Source organism: Carcharodon carcharias, chromosome 5, assembly GCF_017639515.1.
Source record: "Carcharodon carcharias isolate sCarCar2 chromosome 5, sCarCar2.pri, whole genome shotgun sequence".
NCBI lineage: Eukaryota > Metazoa > Chordata > Chondrichthyes > Lamniformes > Lamnidae > Carcharodon > Carcharodon carcharias.
The window spans coordinates 111,967,269-111,986,456 of NC_054471.1; the positions used below are offsets into that span (position 1 = coordinate 111,967,269).

General features: G+C 45.1%; 1 protein-coding gene across 5 annotated transcripts in view; it reads right to left on the reverse strand.

The window, feature by feature from the left end:
- The window catches only part of LOC121277628 (macoilin-like), a 232,244-nt gene that overhangs the window by 8,874 nt on the left and 204,182 nt on the right, over positions 1-19,188 (reverse strand). For all 5 annotated transcript variants that reach the window (XM_041187198.1, XM_041187196.1, XM_041187194.1 and 2 more), the window contains 3 exons: positions 5,406-5,564; positions 5,093-5,275; positions 163-283 (listed from right to left, as the gene is read on the reverse strand). In XM_041187198.1, the coding sequence (XP_041043132.1) occupies positions 163-283; positions 5,093-5,275; positions 5,406-5,564 (463 nt within the window). The remainder of the gene's footprint in view (positions 1-162; positions 284-5,092; positions 5,276-5,405; positions 5,565-19,188) is intronic.

Consider the following 19,188-nt stretch of genomic DNA (forward strand, 5'->3'; position numbering starts at 1 on the left):
GCCAAGGAACATTCAACAAAAGACAGGCATTAAACCTCAGAACCACCCAACACTCAAATTATGGCTGAAGCTTCTCACAACGTCAATATTGGTGATGAACACTGTAGCCTTCGTTCCAATTAAAAAACATACACTAACGTAAACCTAATGTGAAATATTTACCTGTACCTCCCGCTCTACTTTTCTTAAATGTTCATCCTTCATTTTGAGTTCTGTTTGCAGCTGTCTATACTCCACATCCAAATCTTTTATTCTGTTCTTCAGGGTCTCTGTACACTCTCCCCTGGAAGGAGAAAACCATAAGAGTGAAAATATACCAGAATATAGAAATACAGAAGTTGAGTCATCCTGATGCCATGGGTTCAAACCCCGATATCCTCTGGTTAACTAAAACAAGTACTACAGTGCCTCCCAAACTAATTTTCAATGTGAGTCCATTTTAACAGTAGGAAATTAACATGACCCCAGATGCTAATGTAAAGAAAATTGCAAATAAAGCTGCATAATGACAATGCCCACATTTTGAAAAAAATTCATTCAGAAGATGTGAGCTTTGCTGGCTGGGCCAGCATTTATTGCCCATCTCTAGTTGCCCTTGAGAAGGTGGTGGTGAGCTGCCTTCTTGAGCTGCTGCAGTCCATGTAGTGTAGGTACACCCACAGTGCAGTTAGGGAGGAAGTCTCAGGATTTTGATCCAGCAACAGTGATATATTCCCAAGTCAGGATGGTGAGTGACTTGGAGGGGAACTTCCAGGTGGCGGTGTTCCCATGCATCTGCTGCCCTTGCCCTTCTAGAATGGTAGCAGTCGTGGGTTTGGAACATACAGACATATGAACGAGGTGCAGGGGTAGGCCATTCAGCCCCTCAAGTCTGCTGCGCCATTCAATAAGATCATGGCTAATCTGAGAGTAACCTGAAATCTGCATCCCACCTAGGGCCGATAACCTATCACCCCCTTGCTTACCAAGAATCTATCCACCTCTGCCTTAAAAATATTCAAAGACTCTGCTTCCAGTACCTTTTCAGGAAGAGAATTCCAAAGACTCACAACCCTCTCAGTGAAAAAAAATTGTCTCCTCTCCGTTTTAAATGGGTTACACCTTTTTTTAAATAGTGACCCCCAGTTCTAGATTCTTCCATTAGAGGAGACATTCTCTTCCCATCCACCCTGCCAAGACCTCTCAGGATCTTATATGTTTCAATCTAGTCACCCCTTACTCTTCTAAACTCCAGTGGATACAAGCCTAGTGTGTCTAGCCTTTCCTGATAAGACAACCCGCCCATTCCAGACATTAGTCTGGTAAACCCTCTCTGAACTGCTTCCAACACAATTAATTCCTTCCTTAAATAAGGTGACCAATACTGTACACAGTACTCCAAATGTGGTCTCACTAGTGTTCTGTATAACTGAAGCATAATCTACTACTTTTGTATTCAACTCCCCTCACAATAAATAATTACATTCTACTAGCTTTCCTAATTACTTGCTGTACCTGCATACTAACTTTTTGTGATGCTGTGTAAGGTGCTGTCTAAGGAGCCTTGGTAAGTTCCTGCAATGCATCTTGTAGATGGTACACACTGCTGCTACTGTGTGTCGGTGGTGGAGGGAGTGAATGTTTCTGGATGGGGTGCCAATCAAGCAGGCTGCTTTGTCCTGGATGGTGTCAAGCTTCTTGAGTGTTGTTGGAGCTACACTCATCCAGGCAAGTGGAGAATATTCCATCACACTCCTGACATGTGCCTTGTAGATGGTGGATATGCTTTGGGGAGTCAGGAGGTGAGTTATTTGTCACAAGATCCCTAGCCTCTGTTCTTGTAGCCATAGTATTTACATGGCTAGTCCAGTTCAGTTTCTGGTCAATGGTAACCCCCAGGATGTTGATAGTAGGGGATTCCGCAATGGTAATGCCATTGGGCCGATGGTTAAATTCTCTCTTCTTGGAGATGGTCACTGCCTGTTCCTTGTATGGCACGAATGTTACTTGCCACTTGTCAGCCCAAGCCTGGATATTGTCCAGATCTTGCTGCATTTGGACATGGACTGCTGATAGATCAACAGATATAAATACAAATATATAAATATGAAAATCTGTGTTTGAATGTACTATTAAGAATTTCACCTTTTCATAATGTATTTTAAATTAAAATTTGCTATTCTCATAAATTTCACTACCACACACTCTACTGAAGTAAAGTTTGTGGTGCTTGGAGGAAAACGATGAAATTGATGCTTTCCCCTTTCAGACTGGATCATTAGGAAGGTTACTCCCCCATGAACCTCCAGCCCCTCCCACACACCCTCCGTCTCCAATGTAAGAACTGACACCTCCTCGAGCTCCAGTTAATTTTTTCAGATCAATTGGTTTGTTAATGAATCTTCTTATCACTTAGTGCACACTATGTTCTAATATGGGCCAAAGAACAGAAACTCCCAGCGTATTGGGTCCCCTGCACTAGACTTTTTAAATTGGTCTTGAGAAGAAGAAAAATACCTGGGCACCAGTACAGGGATCAGGTCCAGCAGAAAGATTCAATAGGAGGAGAGTGAAGCAGGAGAGGAGAAAATCAATGGCCAGAATTTTCCGCTCCCGATAGCAGCGGGCGTGAAATGGGCAATATGGCCAGAAGGCCAAAAATCGGTTTTATGCCATTGTGAAGCCAGTTTTCAATCACCCGCTCTACCCATCAATGGCGGGCTGCGTTTCCCGTGGTCCAACATCAGGAGCTTAATTTTAATGCATTCACATCTCATCATTGTACCTGCACACCGGAATCATCCCCCCACGTCAAATTTACCTCCCACATTGCCGGGACTTCACAACAGCGTGATTTACGAGTGCTTTTAAAAGGTGTGCACCTGGCGAGCTGAACTTTGAGGAGAACTCAGAGGTGAGTGCACACAAACTTGTGCAGTGCTCGTGAGGATCACGCGTAGGCCATCAAGGAAGAGATGCCGTACATTCAGTGAGGGGGTACAGGCAAGTCGCTTTTTCCCAGCTGGCTTTCAGTGCAGTGCCAGGGCAAGGGCTCCAGTGCAGGTGGGGGCTGGGTGCAGGTGGTGGGGTGGGGGTGGGGGGGTGGGGTGGGGGCAGCAAGGCAGCGTAGATTGAAGGAAGTACACAAGCACATTTCAGGGGAGGGAGGGGAGGGTGAAGGAAGCGACCATGCACTTGGAAAAGTTTGTCAAAAGTGAGCATCCTTCTGCAGCTGAGACTGTTCAGCTGCAGCTCCATTGACATGCTTGGAGTTGGGCCTCTGAAGCTTTTCTGCCCACTCAAGCAACACAAAAGCATGAAAGTGCCACCAAATACTCCAGAACTTTTCATCCCTCGGGCGCACACTGCAGATTATTGTGAGTTTTAGGGGCCAGCAGAACAATTGGATAACTGGGAAAGTTGTAGAATCCCCCTGCTAAAGCTGGCCATGGAGCAGTCACTTGCAGAGGTGCTCACAGCCCTTTGCAATGTCTTTATTAAGGTTTGAACCAGTCTCCCTCATGGTTCAAGCTAACAGCACAGCCTTGCAGTGTGGGTTAGGAGCGTGCCTGTGCCTGCGCTGAGAGCATAGGGTGCAGTCCAGTGGCTGAAGCTGCCGCCAATCAGTCAAGAGAAATGTGGCGGATGTGGGTGGGGTTTCAGACAGCCATGAAGCACACTACACACTGGCCATCCAAGTGGCAGCCAGCTCTTTCTGGAATGCATGCAGGGGCCTTCAGACCTAACCAAGAGAGGTTCTCAGGACACATAGGCTAACCCATGCGTCTCTCTCTTTGATCCTGGAGGACAACGCCAGGATCATGGAGCCTGGTGATTTAGCGGTATGCCTTATGGCTTACAGGGAGCAGAGAAGAAGAAGAAGAGAGCAGCGAAGGTGCCTGGTTCGCCAACAGGAGGAGCACCACCCTCAAGATGAAGGTGTGGCAGGGCCTCCTGCGCAAACAGCTGAAGATCGACACTCATAGGCACCTCACTAAACCCAGGGTCTATAGACGGTGCTCCTCATTTCTACAGATGACCAAGAACCAGTGTCGCTGAAGACTGCATATGCTTAGGGAACTGATCGGTCAAATATGCCATCTGCTGCAGGATTTGGCGCCATGGGGACACGGAGGGCATTCACTGCCAGTGGCCGTGAAAGTGACCATAGCACTCAATTTATACGCCAGTGGCTCTTTCCAGGGCTCCACCAATCAGTAAGATCATGGCTGATATGATTGTAATCTCCACTCCACATTCCTTCTGACCCCTGATAACCTTTCACTCCCTTGTTTATCAAGAATCTACCTAGCTCTGCCTTAAAAATATTCATTTCTGCTACTACTGCATTTTGAGGAAGAGAGTTCCAAAGACTCACAACCCTCTGAGAGAAAACATTTCTCCTCATCCCTGTCTTAAATGAGTGACCCCTTATTTTTAAACCGTGGCCCCTAGTTCTAGATTCTCCCACAAGAGGAAACATCCTTTCCACATCCACACTGTCAAGACCCCTCAGGACCTTAAAGGTTTCAATTAAATTGCCTCTTACTCTTCTAAACTCCAGCAGATATAAGCCTAATCTGTCCAGTCTTTCCTCATAAGACAATCCGCCCATTTCTGAACTGTTTCTAATGCATTTACATCGTTCTTTAAATAAGGAGACCAATACTGTACACAATACTCGAGATGTGGTCTCACCAATAACCTCCCTAATTTTGTAATCAATTCCCCTCACAATAAACAATAACATTCTATTAGTTTTCCTAATTACCTGCTGTACTTGCATACTAGCCTTTTGTGATTCATGCACTAGGACACCCCGATCCCTCTGAATCTCAGAGTTCTGCAACCTCTCATTATATAGATAATATGCTTTTTTTATTCCTCCTGTCAAAATGGACAATTTCACATTTTCCCAGGCCAACTGGTGCTTTGCTTGACTCAAGTATACGTGCATAATTTAGCATATAAACTTCTATCAGATTCAACTAAACATGAGTCCAAACTGCATCTTCTTATTGATCTGGAAGTAATAGGCGATGTAAAAAAGCTGCTGCCGACCATGACTTCCATAACCATCTCATATTGAATCTGTACATTACACGCGTCATACCTGATGGATGCATTGAGTGAGATGGCCCGTGCAATAACTGTGGTTTCATCTGTTTTCCTCCTCTTTGTGTCCATTAGCTGTTTCTCCAGCAGGGCTCGGCCCTCCAGTTCTGTTCTAAGCTTTTTCTCTAAGTAGGCGATGTTCTGTTTGTCTTTCTGTTTTGCTTGCAAAGCACAATGCATTCTTCAAGTAAAGTGAAACACAACTGTTATACCAATATTAGAGCATGTTTACAGTATACTCTTTGATCTGAGAAAGGTTGCTGACTAAATAATGATGACCCTTTAGTGCTGTGCACTGACAGCATTCCTACCTGGTCTGTAAAAGCTCATTTTCTTGTCGAAGCTGAACAAGTTCGGACCGTATTTTTTGTTTGCTGTTGGTCAGTACATTAACCTGACTGCGGAGCTCCTGTTCAGATTGCCTAGAGGTTTGTAGGTCTGCCTTCAGTTTCTTTACGTCATTCTCCAATCTAGGGGAAAAAGATATGGTTAACTTTGTGAATAGATTAACTTGTGTGGCTACATTCCTACAATGAGCCTTACAAGTGCCTCAAGAGCCCTGCAACCCTGCCCCACACCTAATATGGAAAATGCCAACAAATGGAAAATGAAACCCGTCTTCTCTTCTGCATCGTGAACCATCACACACTCGCAATTACATTTTTTCACGGGATAATGTTCTGTTTCTTTTTTGCTACAAAATTAGCATATATGATAGTCTTGTAAGCTTTGAATCAAGAGATTTTTGGAAAGGAGAAGGGGCCAGTGATAGGTTTTCTTACACATGTAGGTCCAAAGTGAAAAAAATAAAGTAGGTACAAATAAATGAGCGCTGGTTCTGCTATTAAAGAAGTTCTGCATCAGCAAAAACGAGCGATGATAACTTGCATTTCTTGTAGCTGAATAGCGATGTGAGCAGACAATATGGCAAGAAGGCCAAAAATTGGTTTCATGACCTTGTGAAACCAATTTGCAAACGTTTGTTCTGCCTGTCAATGGCGGGCCGCGTTTCCTGTTGTCAGACATTGGTTACCTCATTGTAATACATCTGCAAGTCAATCCCATGATATTGCCACCAAATGCTCCAGAACTTTTCATCCCCTGGGCACAGACTGCAAACTAATGAGCATTTTAGTGGACTGCAGAACAGTTGGACAACTGAGCACATTGTGCAATCTCCTTGCTAAAGCTGGCTGTGGATCAGTCACTGGTGCTCACAGCCCCTTGCAATGCCATCATCCCGGTTTGGACCAGTGTCCCCCATGGTTCAAGATAACAGTGTAGCCTTGCAGTGTGGTTAGGAGAACGCCTGTGCTTGAGCTGAGAGCATGCAGTCCAATGGACAAAGCTGCCACCAATCAGTCAGGTAGAGAGGGGCTGAGGTGGATGGGTTTCGGGCAGCCATGCAGCGCATTAAACTCCGGCCATCCAAGTGGTGGCCAACACTCTCCCTGGTGTGTTAAGGGGCCTTCAAACTTAACCAAGGGAGGTTCTTAGAGCACCTAAGCTCACACATTTGTCTCTCTCTTTCATCCTGCAGGAGGAGTACATCAGGAGGTTGGAGCCTGGTGAACTAGCTATATGCCTCATGGCGTGGAGAGAGCTGAGATGAAGGAGAAGAGAGCAACAGAAGTGCCTGGCTGCACAGAGGGAGCAGAAGCCTCAGGAAGATGGGGCGGCTGAGGCACCCAGATATGCCACTGAAGAGCCACAGCGAGCCATCGCTGGTCAGCACCTAGCTAGACACAGGGTCTATAGATGTCGCCTTTCATTCTTGCAGATGACCAGGAACCAGTGTCGCAGAAGGCTACACTTGTCCAGAGAATTGGTCGGTCACACCTGCCACCTGCTGCAGGATTTGGCACCATGGGGACATGGAGGGCATCCACTGCCAGTGGCCATGAAAGTGACCGTGGTGCTCAATTTCTATGCCAGTGTCTTCTTTCATGGCTCCACAGGTGACCTCTGTGGGATATCACAAGCCTCCACCCACAAATGCATCCATGAGGTCACGGATGCCATCTTCGCGAGGGCACACAACTTTATGCATTTCACTCAGGACCAGGAAAGCCACAATGCAAAATTGGATTTCCCCAGATCACAGGGGCAGGGTGCCATCAGCTGCACTCACGTGACGCTCAGATCTCTATTGCAACACGCAGTCAACTATATCAACTGCAAGGGATTCCATTCGTTGAATCTGCAGCTGGTGTGTCACCACCACAAATGCATCCTTCAGGTCTGCACACAGTTTCCAGGGAGTGTGCACAACTCCTACATTCTCAGTCGGTCACAGATCCCTGACGTCTTCCAGGGTCCACAGGGATTGCAGGGATGGCTCCCCTGGGACAAGGGCTACTGCAGTGGCCATGGCTGATGACACTGGTGCGGTGACCTCAGACTGCAGCAGAGCAAAGGTATAATGAGGCTCGCAACTCGCAACTTGGTGGAGCAAACCATCAGGATGCTGAAAATGAGGGCCCGGTGCTGTAATGACTTGACAGAGGAGATAGGTTTCAACAGGAAACAGCTAAACTTTATTACAGAGAGTTTTTCAGGTGCTAACGCTCAACCAGGACTCTCAGCAGGAAGCCCCCCCCCCCGCCACCGGATTGTGCCCGGGCTTAAGGCTCACTTTTCGGACCCTTAACAGAGCATCCCTGATAGACAGCAGGAGCAGCTATACTCTCAGTTACCACATTTCCTCTTCCTTTAGTTTTTTACAATTTCTATTAACAGGGAAACATTTGAATATCCAACAACATAAACATGTAGACAATTTCAAGTGATTAAAAATCAAGTATCTGAGGAGCCCTCCTTATATGGCTACATGGCTTAACTCTACCACTTGATGTTCCTCATCAGGATCAACAGGATCTGGAAATGCATAAGTCACATCATTGGAACATGGCATTTCAGGGTTTGGCAACTCTACAGAAGCATTGGGCATTTCTATTCTAGGTTGATCAGTCACCTCAGGAATTGACGTTTCGACATTAATCACAGGCAGAATAATTGTTTGTTGGAATGTCTCTCTGGCACGAATATGACCTATGTGCTTACAGACGATTCTATTTCACATTTGTACTTATAAAGATAATGGACCAGTCTCTGAGACAATGGTTCCAGGAGCCCAACAGGGTCCACTGCCAAAATTTCACATGAATACCATGTCACCTACACTGAATGTGCGAGCTTTGCTGTGTATATCATGGTTCAATTTTTGATTACGCTGATGCCACTCTATCTTCCCCTCTAAATGTGGAAACACCAGGCTTAACTGTGTATGTAGGCGGCATTTTATCAATAATTCAGTGTTGAATCCGTAGTTGAATGTGGTGTTGTACAATAACTGAAGAAAGTGGGAAAGCCGAGATTCCAGAGTGCCTTCTGATAGCTTTAGCATGCAAGACTTAAAAGTTTGTACTGCCGTCTCGGCTAGGCCAATCAGATGAGGGATGGTAAGGTGCTGTTTTAATATGTCTGATTCTATTCAGATCCATAAATTTCTGAAACTCTGTGCTGATAAAAGTGGTGCCATTATCTGAAACGACAATTTCAGGTAGGCCATGAATGCTGAAACTATGACGTAGTTTCTCTATAGTTGTGTTTGAAGTTGGTGACTTGACTTCATGTACATCCATCCATTTGAAATGTGCATCTACAATTAACAAGAACACGTTACCCAAGAATGGTCCTATGTAATCAATATGTAATCGAACCCAGGGTCAACCAGGCCACTCCCATTGATGCAGGGGAGCCGGAACAGGCAACTTCTGTTGTTGCTGACAGTGGAGACAGTTCTTGATCAAGTTTTCAATATCTCCATCAATGCATGGCCACAATAGCTTTGTGCAAGCAGTTTCATTTTTGATATTTCTGATGGGCACTATGGAGTTCCGTCAAGAGCGGCTCTCTGTCTTGTGGTGGGACCACCACTCTTGACCCCCACAACAAAATTCCACTTTGGCAGCTCAATTCCATCTGTCTGAAATGATCTCAGTTCTCCAGATACAGGCAACTTTGGCCATCCTTTTAAAACAAAGTCTCTGACTTTCAATAATCTCTGTTTGTCCAATTCCTAATTTGTTTCACACACACAGGTGAAGAATCCAAGAAGTTCAACAATAGCACTAATTCCTGCAGAATGGGAGTATGCACAATGCTGCCTGGCAATGGGAGAGGCCAGGACAGTACATTAAAGTGTACTCATACGCTGATAACGTCAGAGCCCAGTGATGTATCCTTGCTGATGCTATTGGCGGGATGGCCTTGTCCTCACTGAATCAACCCATTAATCGTTTATGGTCCGACACAGTGGTGAAATGGCGATCGTGCATTGGAATTTCTTCACCCCAAATACGACCGATAAATCTTCCTTTTCTAGTTGGGAATAACCCTTCTCAGCTGTGGAGAGGGTTCTCGAGACATAACCAGACCCATTTCCCATTTTATAAGATAACACAGCTCCCGCTCCATTGGGAGAAGAATCACATGTTAATATCAGCTCTTTCTGTGATTCGTAGGGTACCAATAGACACGACAAATGCAACAATTCCTTTGCTTTCACAAAGGCTTCTTCCTGTTGTGTCCCCCCAAAGCTGATGGTAATTTTTTTTAGTAATGAGTGTAACGGTGCCAACACAGTTGATAGATTTGGCAAGAAGCGATTATGGTAGCTGATCATATCCAGCAAGGACTTGAGTTCCATTACATTGGATGATGATGGCGCACCTCTTATTGCCTGAACTTTGTCTTCTACTGGGTGTAGTCCCATGGTATCCAAACTATGGCCTACGTTAGTCACTTCTGTTGCCTGAAATGTGCACTTTTCCTTCTTTAACTGTACACCAGCTTCCATGAACCTCCTTAGCACCTCCTCCAGGTTGGCCAAGTGTTCTCTCTTGGTTAACTCTGTGATGAGGGCATCATCTAGAGATACAATTACTCTTGGGAGTCCTTGCAAAAGGCTTTCCATTGTTCTCTGGAAGATAGCACACACCAATGAGACCCCAAAGGGTGTACTGATAGAGACCCTTGTGCATGTGTAGTAATTGTAAGTTAAATCATTTCTTACTGTTATGGGGATCATGTGACTGTACAGATGAATCAGACCTAAGCATGGGGAACCTTGGGGACAGAGCTTCTTAGCCTTGGTCATGGTACAAGCTTGTAGTCTCATCTGGAGTCTGCAAATAAAGTTTACTGTTTCTTACAAGAAACCAGCCCAGCATTCCTAGGTTATTACAATAGGCGATGAGGATAAATAGCACCGACGCAGCACCTCACCTTGCAACTGTGAGTATTTCGATTTTTTAAGGGAAGGAGGAAAAGAAGTTTACTCACCAGCAATGCCTCTCTTTGGCAGATTTGACCCATACAAGTAAATACATTGAGCGATTAGCTTTCTCCTTTGTAGCTAACGAAATAACGGCGGAAGAGAAACAGAAGGCAATTCTCCTTAGTGTCTGTGACAGCAATACCTATAACCTAATCTGTAGCTTAACGGCTCTGAACATGCCAAATTCCAGATCCTTCACCAAGCTAGTAGACATCAGGAAAGGACCTTTTCAGCCTAAACCCTCTGTGATCATGCAAAGATTCAAGTTTAACTCTCGAGTAAGGGCCACCGTGAGTCGATCGCAACGTACATCGCGAAGTTAAAACAGTTAATGGAGCACTGTGACTTTAGTGATACTTTAAACTACATGTTGCGAGATCATTTGGTTTGTGGCATAACTGATAACGCCATTCAACACTGTTTGCTTGCAGAAGTTGAGATAGACCTGAAGTGCATCATGGAAATAGCACGAGCAATGTGAGTGTTGAGAGGGACCCGCAGCCTTTGCAGAGTGTGCAACATGGCACCGTTCTGCAATTAGGGTGGGAACCTGCTGCCGAGCGTTGAGCGAAGACCAGGGAGGCTACCGCAAAGTGGGACACAGTCCCTACCGCTAGAAAAATAAAAACAAATGTTGGAAGCAGCTCACCAGTAACCCAGATGTTAAAGTGTTTCTGTTGTGGGGGAAATCATGCACCAGATTTAAAGAGATGGAATGCCACTACTGCCACAAAAAATGGCGTGCTGTTAAACAGTGCAGGACTAAATCAAGGCAGCCATTCGATGGCAGATCAAGTTAAACAAAGAGCACAATATAGATGAGCCAGAAGTTACTGAGGCTGACCTTTATTCCCTACACAATCTGAAGGTCAGGAAAACTGAATAAATCATGGTTACACTTCAAGTAAATGGAAAGCCTCTGCTCATGGAGGGGACACAGGAGCATCAACCACAGTGGTGGGAGAACACATTTTGAAACACCTCAGATAAGGTACTCAGTAATTGAGTTTGGAGAAAACTGCTGCTCAGTTAAAAATGCATACAGGAGAAGCAATACAGGTGAAAGGCATCACCCCTGTACCTGTATCATACAAGCAACAGACAGCTCAGCTGCCAATAATTGTGGCCTTCTGGGCCATGGTTGGTTGAAAGAAATCAAACTAAACTGGTCAGAAATTTTTCAGGTCAGGACAAGAAGAAACCCTTAGTTGACAAGGGAAAATGATGGTGTCTTTTGGAATGAGATAGAAGAACTGAAGGACCTTCACAGGAAGCAAGGATCCCTCAGATCAGAGTTGGTTCCATGGGAAAATCATGAAAAGAGGCCAAACAAATGCAGTGCTACTCTGAACTAACTGAAGAAACAGCTGAAAGAAAAAAAACAACAGTGTTCAATGTTCCAAGAGGAAGCCAAAAGATACAAACAAGAGACAGAAGAACGGAAGGATCAGTTGATGGAGACAAAAGAGCCATCAGAAGGAAAAGTCATTGAACTATCCAAGATGCAAATGAGTAGCTCAACCCCTGAACTGAACCAAGGTAAGATTTCACCAGGGAGAAATTTGGCCGACTGTGAAATCAAAATGAAGGATGAGACAAAACCCTGTGGCAAACACATAAAGTAAAAACAGAAATCAAAGCTGAAAAGCCAATAGGATATGTATCCAGAACCCTCTCTGCAGCTGAGGAAGGTTACTCACAAAATGTCGTCTCCCTTTGTCCAATAGTATTACACACGTACCAGTACCTCAAGAGGTAGTATTTGTGTTGAATTTCCTGGATTCCTCACCAGCCTGTGCAAGACAGATAAAGAATTGGACAAATCAGGATCCAATTTTAGCAGAGTCCGTGAACAAGTGATACAAGGATGGTCAAATGCACAAGTTCCTGAAGAATTAAAACAATCCTTGTTACGTAGATCTGAACTGAGTTGTCAAGATGGTATCTTGTTATCGGAAGAAAGAGTCATTAACCCTGTGCAAGGAAGAGAACTATTATTAGAAGAACTTTATATTGCGCATCCTGTTATTTCAAAAATGAAGATGCTCGCACCAAGTTCTATCTGGTGGCCAGGTATAGACATATAGAAAAAATGGTAAAACGCTGTCTCCAATGACAGCAACAGCAGAAGCTGCCCATTTCTTCGCCACTACATCCGTGGGAGTGGCCTGGTCGACCCTGGGTAAAAGTACATGTAGACTATGTAGGTTCATTTCCTAAGACCATGTTTCTTGTGATTATCGACATGCTTTCTAAATGGATGGACATGTTTGAAGTGAGATCATCAATTTTGTCTGCAACCATTGAAAAACTACACCAGAGTTTCAGTGTTCATGGTTTACTTGAAGTTATTGTGTCAGACAATGTTACAGCTTTCACTAGCTCTGAATTCCAAAGATTCATGAACCTAAATGGGATTAAACACATCAGAACAGCACCCTATCATCCCTCATCCAATGGTTAGCAGAAAGAGCAGTCCAAACCTTTAAAACAGGCTTGAAAAAACTATTAGAGGGACCATTAGAAACACGAATTTCAAGATTCTTGTTCAGCTATCACACATCTTCTCACACGACCATTGGTTTAACACCTTCAGAATTGTTAATGAAGCACCAACTTCAGACAAGGCTGAGTCTATTATCCCCTAATTTGGAGGGGAAGGTGGAGGGAAACCAGGGTAGTCAGAAATTTTTCCAGGTATCTTTATTTTTGCTTTGGATTTCCAGCATCCGCAGTTTTTTGCTTTTAGTCAGAAAGTGAATTGTGATGTTCACAGTAAACGTCGAGAGTTTACTGTGGGAGAGACAGTTTTGTACAAAATTTTGCAACTGGACCAAGATGGGTCCCTGGTACAATTGTCTCTGAAACAGGACAATTATCTTATCAGGTAGAAGTGGAAATTGTTAGGGAACACGTGGATGATTTCAGAAGTCGAGAAACTCTCCAACAACCAGTTAATCCACCTGAAATTGAAGTCAAAACTTTGACCCAAGGTGCCAGATTGACAAAGAATAGATGTACCTGATGTTTCTGTTGAAGTAAATAATTCTGAACTGCCATTGTCTAGGGATGTCCCTGAAGCTGCAGTTCTTGCTCAAGCTGATCCAATGGAAGAACCTTCAGTTGCAGAGTTGCATCAATGTACCCGAATGCAAAAATCACCTCAAAGGCTGAAATTATAATGGCATGAACTGTATATCATTGTATATAATATGGATTAAGATGTTTTTATAAATAAGAGGGTAAAACAAAATTAAAGGGGAGGAATGTAGTAATTGTAGGTTAAACCATTTCTTACTGTTATGGGGATCATTTGACTGTGCAGACGAATCAGACCTAAGTGCAGGGAATCTTAGAGGTGAAGCTTGTTAGCCTTGGACTTGGTACAAGCATGTAGTCTCATCTGGAATCTGTAAATAAAGTTTACTGTTTCTTACAAGAAACTAGCCCAGCATTCCTAGTTTATTACGGTGTGTTAATGGTCACGTACTCTCTCAATGTGTTATCAAGCTCTAGTTGCTGGTAAAAGTGGCTCATGTCCAATTTCATTTAGGATTTACCTCCAGCCAGTTTGGCATATAAGTCATCTAGCCTTGGGATAGGGCACTTGTCGCTTTTGGCTGCCTTATTTAGGGTCAATTTATAGGGCAAAATTTTTAGATTGGTGGGCAGGTGCAATTGGCGGGTCCGTGATCAGCCAGGGAATGCACCATCAACCACGATCGGCCTCCGATTGCGATTTCACGCTGGCTGGCCAATTAATGGCCAGCCAGCGTGAAGCGTGTGCTGAAATGCTTAGTACTGTCAATTTGGTGGTAGGAAGACGGTGAGCGCTGATGAAAGTGTGGGTGCGAGCGAGTGCTGAATGAAAGCTCCCTGAAGGAAGCGAGCTGCCTCAGGAGGCCAAAGACTTGAAAACAGCTAAATAAAGTTTTTAAAATCAGGAAAAAAATGTTCAAGTAACAACATCAGTCACCTGAACATATACATGATGAAAACACTGTCAATAGATTTTTTTTTTATTATTTAGTAACGGAAGCCTCATCCCGCCCTTGGATGAGGTTTCATGGAAAATGCAAAGTCTTCCTCGCCGATTTGCCCATCCACCAACCATAAGGTTGGATGGGCCACAAAAAATCTGAGACAATTGCAACTTTAATTACACTAATTGGTCTCTTAATTGCTGGTGGATGTGCTTCTGGCTTTTGCATGCACCTGCCGACCGAAATATCGCCTAAGTGCGGGATGATGTCGGGACACTCGCCCAATATCTCTTTGTGCAATTTCATGTCCAATCGAGTCAGGCGTGTGCCTGCCCGCTGACTTAAAAATTCTGCTCATAGTCTCTGCAGATGTGTATGGTGCGGTCGGGAACTAACCACTGGAACTACAGATGCAGCCCATTCCGAGAATTGAACAGGTTGGTTAATGCCCAGCTTTTCTCACCAGCACAGCTTTCCATCAACCTTTTTTTTCGATGTATAAGGCACAGGTCTTGCCTTAAAGAAACGAGGTGTTGCCTGTGGCTCCACATGTATCTTAGCCTGGATGCCTTTTAACTTCCCTAGTTCATCCCAAAAAACCCATGTTGTATTTTCTTAGAAGTTCAGAAACTCCATCAGATTTGAGGTGAAATATCTCAGACCAGTCGAGCTTGAACTTCTGTAGCCAGTCTTGGTCTAAAAGTCTGGGTGCTTCTCCTTTCACTATTATTACAGGTAGCTGGGCTGTCTGATGCTTGAAAGAAATTGGTACTTTGGTGATACCCTTTACCTGAATGGATTCTCACACATATGTCCTTAATTTAGCGGCTGTTCGCTCCAGGTTTATTGGCTGTCTACCTTCATTAAGGTACCTGAAAATGTGCTCTCCCACTACAGTAGTTGAGACACCCATATCCACCTCCATCATTGGTGGCTTCTCATTAACTTGGGATGACAGTGGTAGGTTTGGTTTTCACAGCGGTTATATTATATAGAGTATAAACATCGATGTCACCAGCTTCAGTATCTGCTGTATTATTTAATTCGATCCTGTTGGTTTGCTGTTTTTCAGGCTGCTCCAGTTTTGCCCTGCATTGCCTTACCATGTGACCTTTCTTATGGCAGTAACGACATTCTGCCTCCTTGAATTTATAGGTGTCCACTCCATGGTCACCTCCACAGCATTAATCTAAAAGTCACCGCTGAAGTGTTTCCATGAGGCTTTTTTACGTTTCTAACAGTGGACAACTCCTCTCGCTTCAGCTGTGTCTCCGGTTTTCACACCATGCCTGGTGATAGGTTCCTGCCCCACATGAAGAACAGCGTCATGTTGTATGGGTTGCAAAGCCTGCGAGTCTCTCACAGCACTTTCCATGGTGAGGGAGATTTCTAGGGTGCGGTTAAAGTCGGTCAACCTCGGTGAGTAAACAGTGATGAATGGTGTCATCCTGAACTCCACAAACTAATCGGTCCCACAGCGTATCAGTTAACGTGTCCCCGAAGTCACAGTGTTCTGTCAACTGCTTAAAGTTCACTGTTGTATTTACTGGGGCCCTAACTCTGGAATTAATTTGAAATGCTGCATTATTGTGGTTGGCTTCGGCTGGAAGTGTGTTTTCACGAGGTCCACAAATTCATTATAGGGCTTAGAATTGGGTGTGCTCAGGGCCATCAGGTTGTGAGTGAAATTATATGTCTCACTGCCACATACACTCAAAAGGATGGCTTTCTGCTTTTCCACCACGGTAATTTCCTTCGCTATGAAATAAAACCTGAGACGCGCTACTTACTGGCTCCAGTCTTCCATAAGTTACATCATAAGGATCGATTCTGCCGAAGAGTGGCATGACTGGTGAGTAGGTTTTTTTTAAATTCGATGTACTCACAATAACTGGGCGAGGCACAGAGTTGGAGCTAATTTTACCCTTGTTACCAAATGTAATGGCTCAATGGAGCAGACAGGTTTCAACAAAAAACAGCTAAACTTCATTACAGAGAGCTGCTACACGCTCGATCAGGACTCTGGTCAGGAAGCTGCACCCCATGGACTGCCCAGGCTTAGAGCTCATTGGTTTGAGCCTCCACAGAACATCACATGACTCCTGATAAATAGCAAGAGGGGCTATACCCTCAGTTACCACAGGTGCCTGGATCAGTCTGGTGGAGCCCTGCAATATAGTCCACAGTGGGTGTCAAGCATCGTTTTTGCCTGCTGTGCCTTTCACAACCTGGCACTGCAACAGTGAGAGAAGCTGGCCGAGGATGAGATGGAGGCACTGAAAGTTTCCTCCGATGAGGAGGACGTTGACGGGGATGAGGGTGAGGAGGTCTTCAAATGCGATAATGTCGGCGATGAGGCCCTTGCACTGGCCACACGAGGCAGGTGCACTTGGGAGGCCCTCATAGCTGCTAGATTTGTGGACGATGATGATGACCTGCAGTGACGAGACACCATAGATCCTCACATTGTATCTGTGAACGTTTGACTCCAGTCAGGCTTATGGAAGCGCACATACCCTCTGTGATAAGGCTCCTGTCATGGAGACACAGTGGAGGCCTTAATAGTTGCTCAATTGCAGGAGAATGATGACGACATGCAGTGAGGACACTCCATAGATCTTCAAACAGCCTCTGAGAAAGTCTGACTCCTGTCTGGCTGAGGGCAGCTCGCTTACAGTTGGGATCAGGGTCATATCATAGAGATGCAGCCATGAAGCTTTAAATGCACCTGATACTTTGTCTGCCTTCAGCACCTGGCTCCTTCAGGAGCACAGCATCACTAGTCACAGATGCTGAAGAGATGGGGGCCAGCCCCACCTTAAAGGTGCCGAGAGCACACAGAGGATATGAGGGGACTCTGTGACACCTGCCCACTACATTCTGGCAGCAATGACCAGCACCATCGAGGTGCAGGCATCAGTAATGTGTCCAGGGAGTGTGAGGCTGGACCATCACTTTGGTCTGAAGGCTGCACAGAGCACAGGGAAGAGACCCTGGACTGACACACCTGCCTTTATCTTGTGAAGGAACCAATGTTTCACACCTGAGTGACACAAACACTGTTCATCAGAACTAGGAGCCATAGGCAGAGAGGCATTCTTGGAAGTTTATTTACAATATTGAACATTATGTACAAGCGCTTAACACCCATGCCCAGCCTGTGAAACATCTTCTTAACTTTCCTAACACTGCTTCTACATCTTGGTGCTCCCCAGACATCCACAGCAAAGGTGGAGGCAGCCTGCTGATTGTGACACACTGTCTGTGATGACCTTGGCGGGCGTCCACTAGAGAGCCAAGACTTGGAGGGCCCGGGCCTGCTTTTGGGGTCCTGCTGTGTGACAGTGGTACTCTCCTCGGCTAATGGAGCCTGAGCTGCTGAAGTGACAGGAAGAGGGGAGTCGGATGGGTCGGAAACTCTCGGAGTCACCTGGATGGATGGGCTTGGAATGTGTACCTGCCGATCCTCCTTCCTATGGCCGCCCAAAGGCCCTAGGTTGACTCCATGGGGAGAAAGGATAGCTGGAGTGAGGTTGAGCTGCCTGGCACCTCTCTCATGTAGACACTGTTGGAGGCCAACTTTGGCATCAGCAATGGAGTTCAACCCACGCAGCATAATCTACCAGTTCCCCATTATCAACCCTGCTTGTTATATCCTCAAAGAACTCAAGCAAATTTGTCAGACGTGATTTCCCTTTCATAAAACCATATTGACTCTGATTGCGTTAAGCTTTTCTAAATGTCCTGCTATTTCTTTCTAGTAATGGACTGTAGCATTTCCCCAACGACAGATTTAGGCTGACTGGCCTTTAGTTTCAGCTTTTTGTCTCCCTCCCTTCTTGAACAGGGGCATCACATTAGCAGTTTTCCAATCCGCTGGGACCCTCCCGGAATCCAGTGAGTTCTGGAATATTTCGACCAATGCCTCCACTATCTCTACAGCCACTTCCTTCAAAACCCTTGAATGCAGGCCATCAGGTCCTGGCGACTTGTCTGTCTTTAGTCCCATTAGTTTCTCAAATATTTTGTCTCTCGTGATAGAGACTGTTACAAGATCTTTCCTCCCATTAGCTCCTTGCTTATCTGATATAGTTGGGATGTTTATAGTGTCCTCCACCGTGAAGACTGATGCAAAATATTGGTTTAAATTATCTGCCATTTCCCTGGTCCCCGTTACCAATTCTCCAGTTGCATCCTCCAAGAGTTTGATGCTCATTTTAGTCACTCTCTTTCTTTTTATATACCCGTAGAAGCTCTTGCTGTTTATTTTTATATTTCTTGCCAATTTACTTTCCTAATCAATTTTGTCCCTCTTTATCAGCTTTTTAGTCACCTGCTGCTGGTTCCTAACAAAAAAAAAGTGTAAGCAGGACACCTGCCTGGTCAAATGATAAGAATGCCTTGCCTGTGTGGGTGGTGAGTGGTCCAACAGATGGGGTGAGAACAATGAAGGTGTGTATGATACAGTGAATGGTGATGTCCCATGAACTGGCAGAGTGAGATCCCAGTGGGTGTGTGATGGATTTGTGAGCGTGTGAGTTGAGAGTGATGAGAAGAGTGTCTTACCCTGGCGGAATGGAGGAGATCATTCATCCTCTTGCAGCACTGGGTGGCCTCCCTCTTTTGTAGGGTATTAGCGCTGACCACCCCTGCCACCGTCTCTGAAGCTGAATTAGAGATATTGCTGCCCACCCTGCGGCCGGAGCGGGGGTAGAGGGCATCATGGCAGGCCTCAATTACATCCAAAATGTGCTCAAGGGACATGTTATT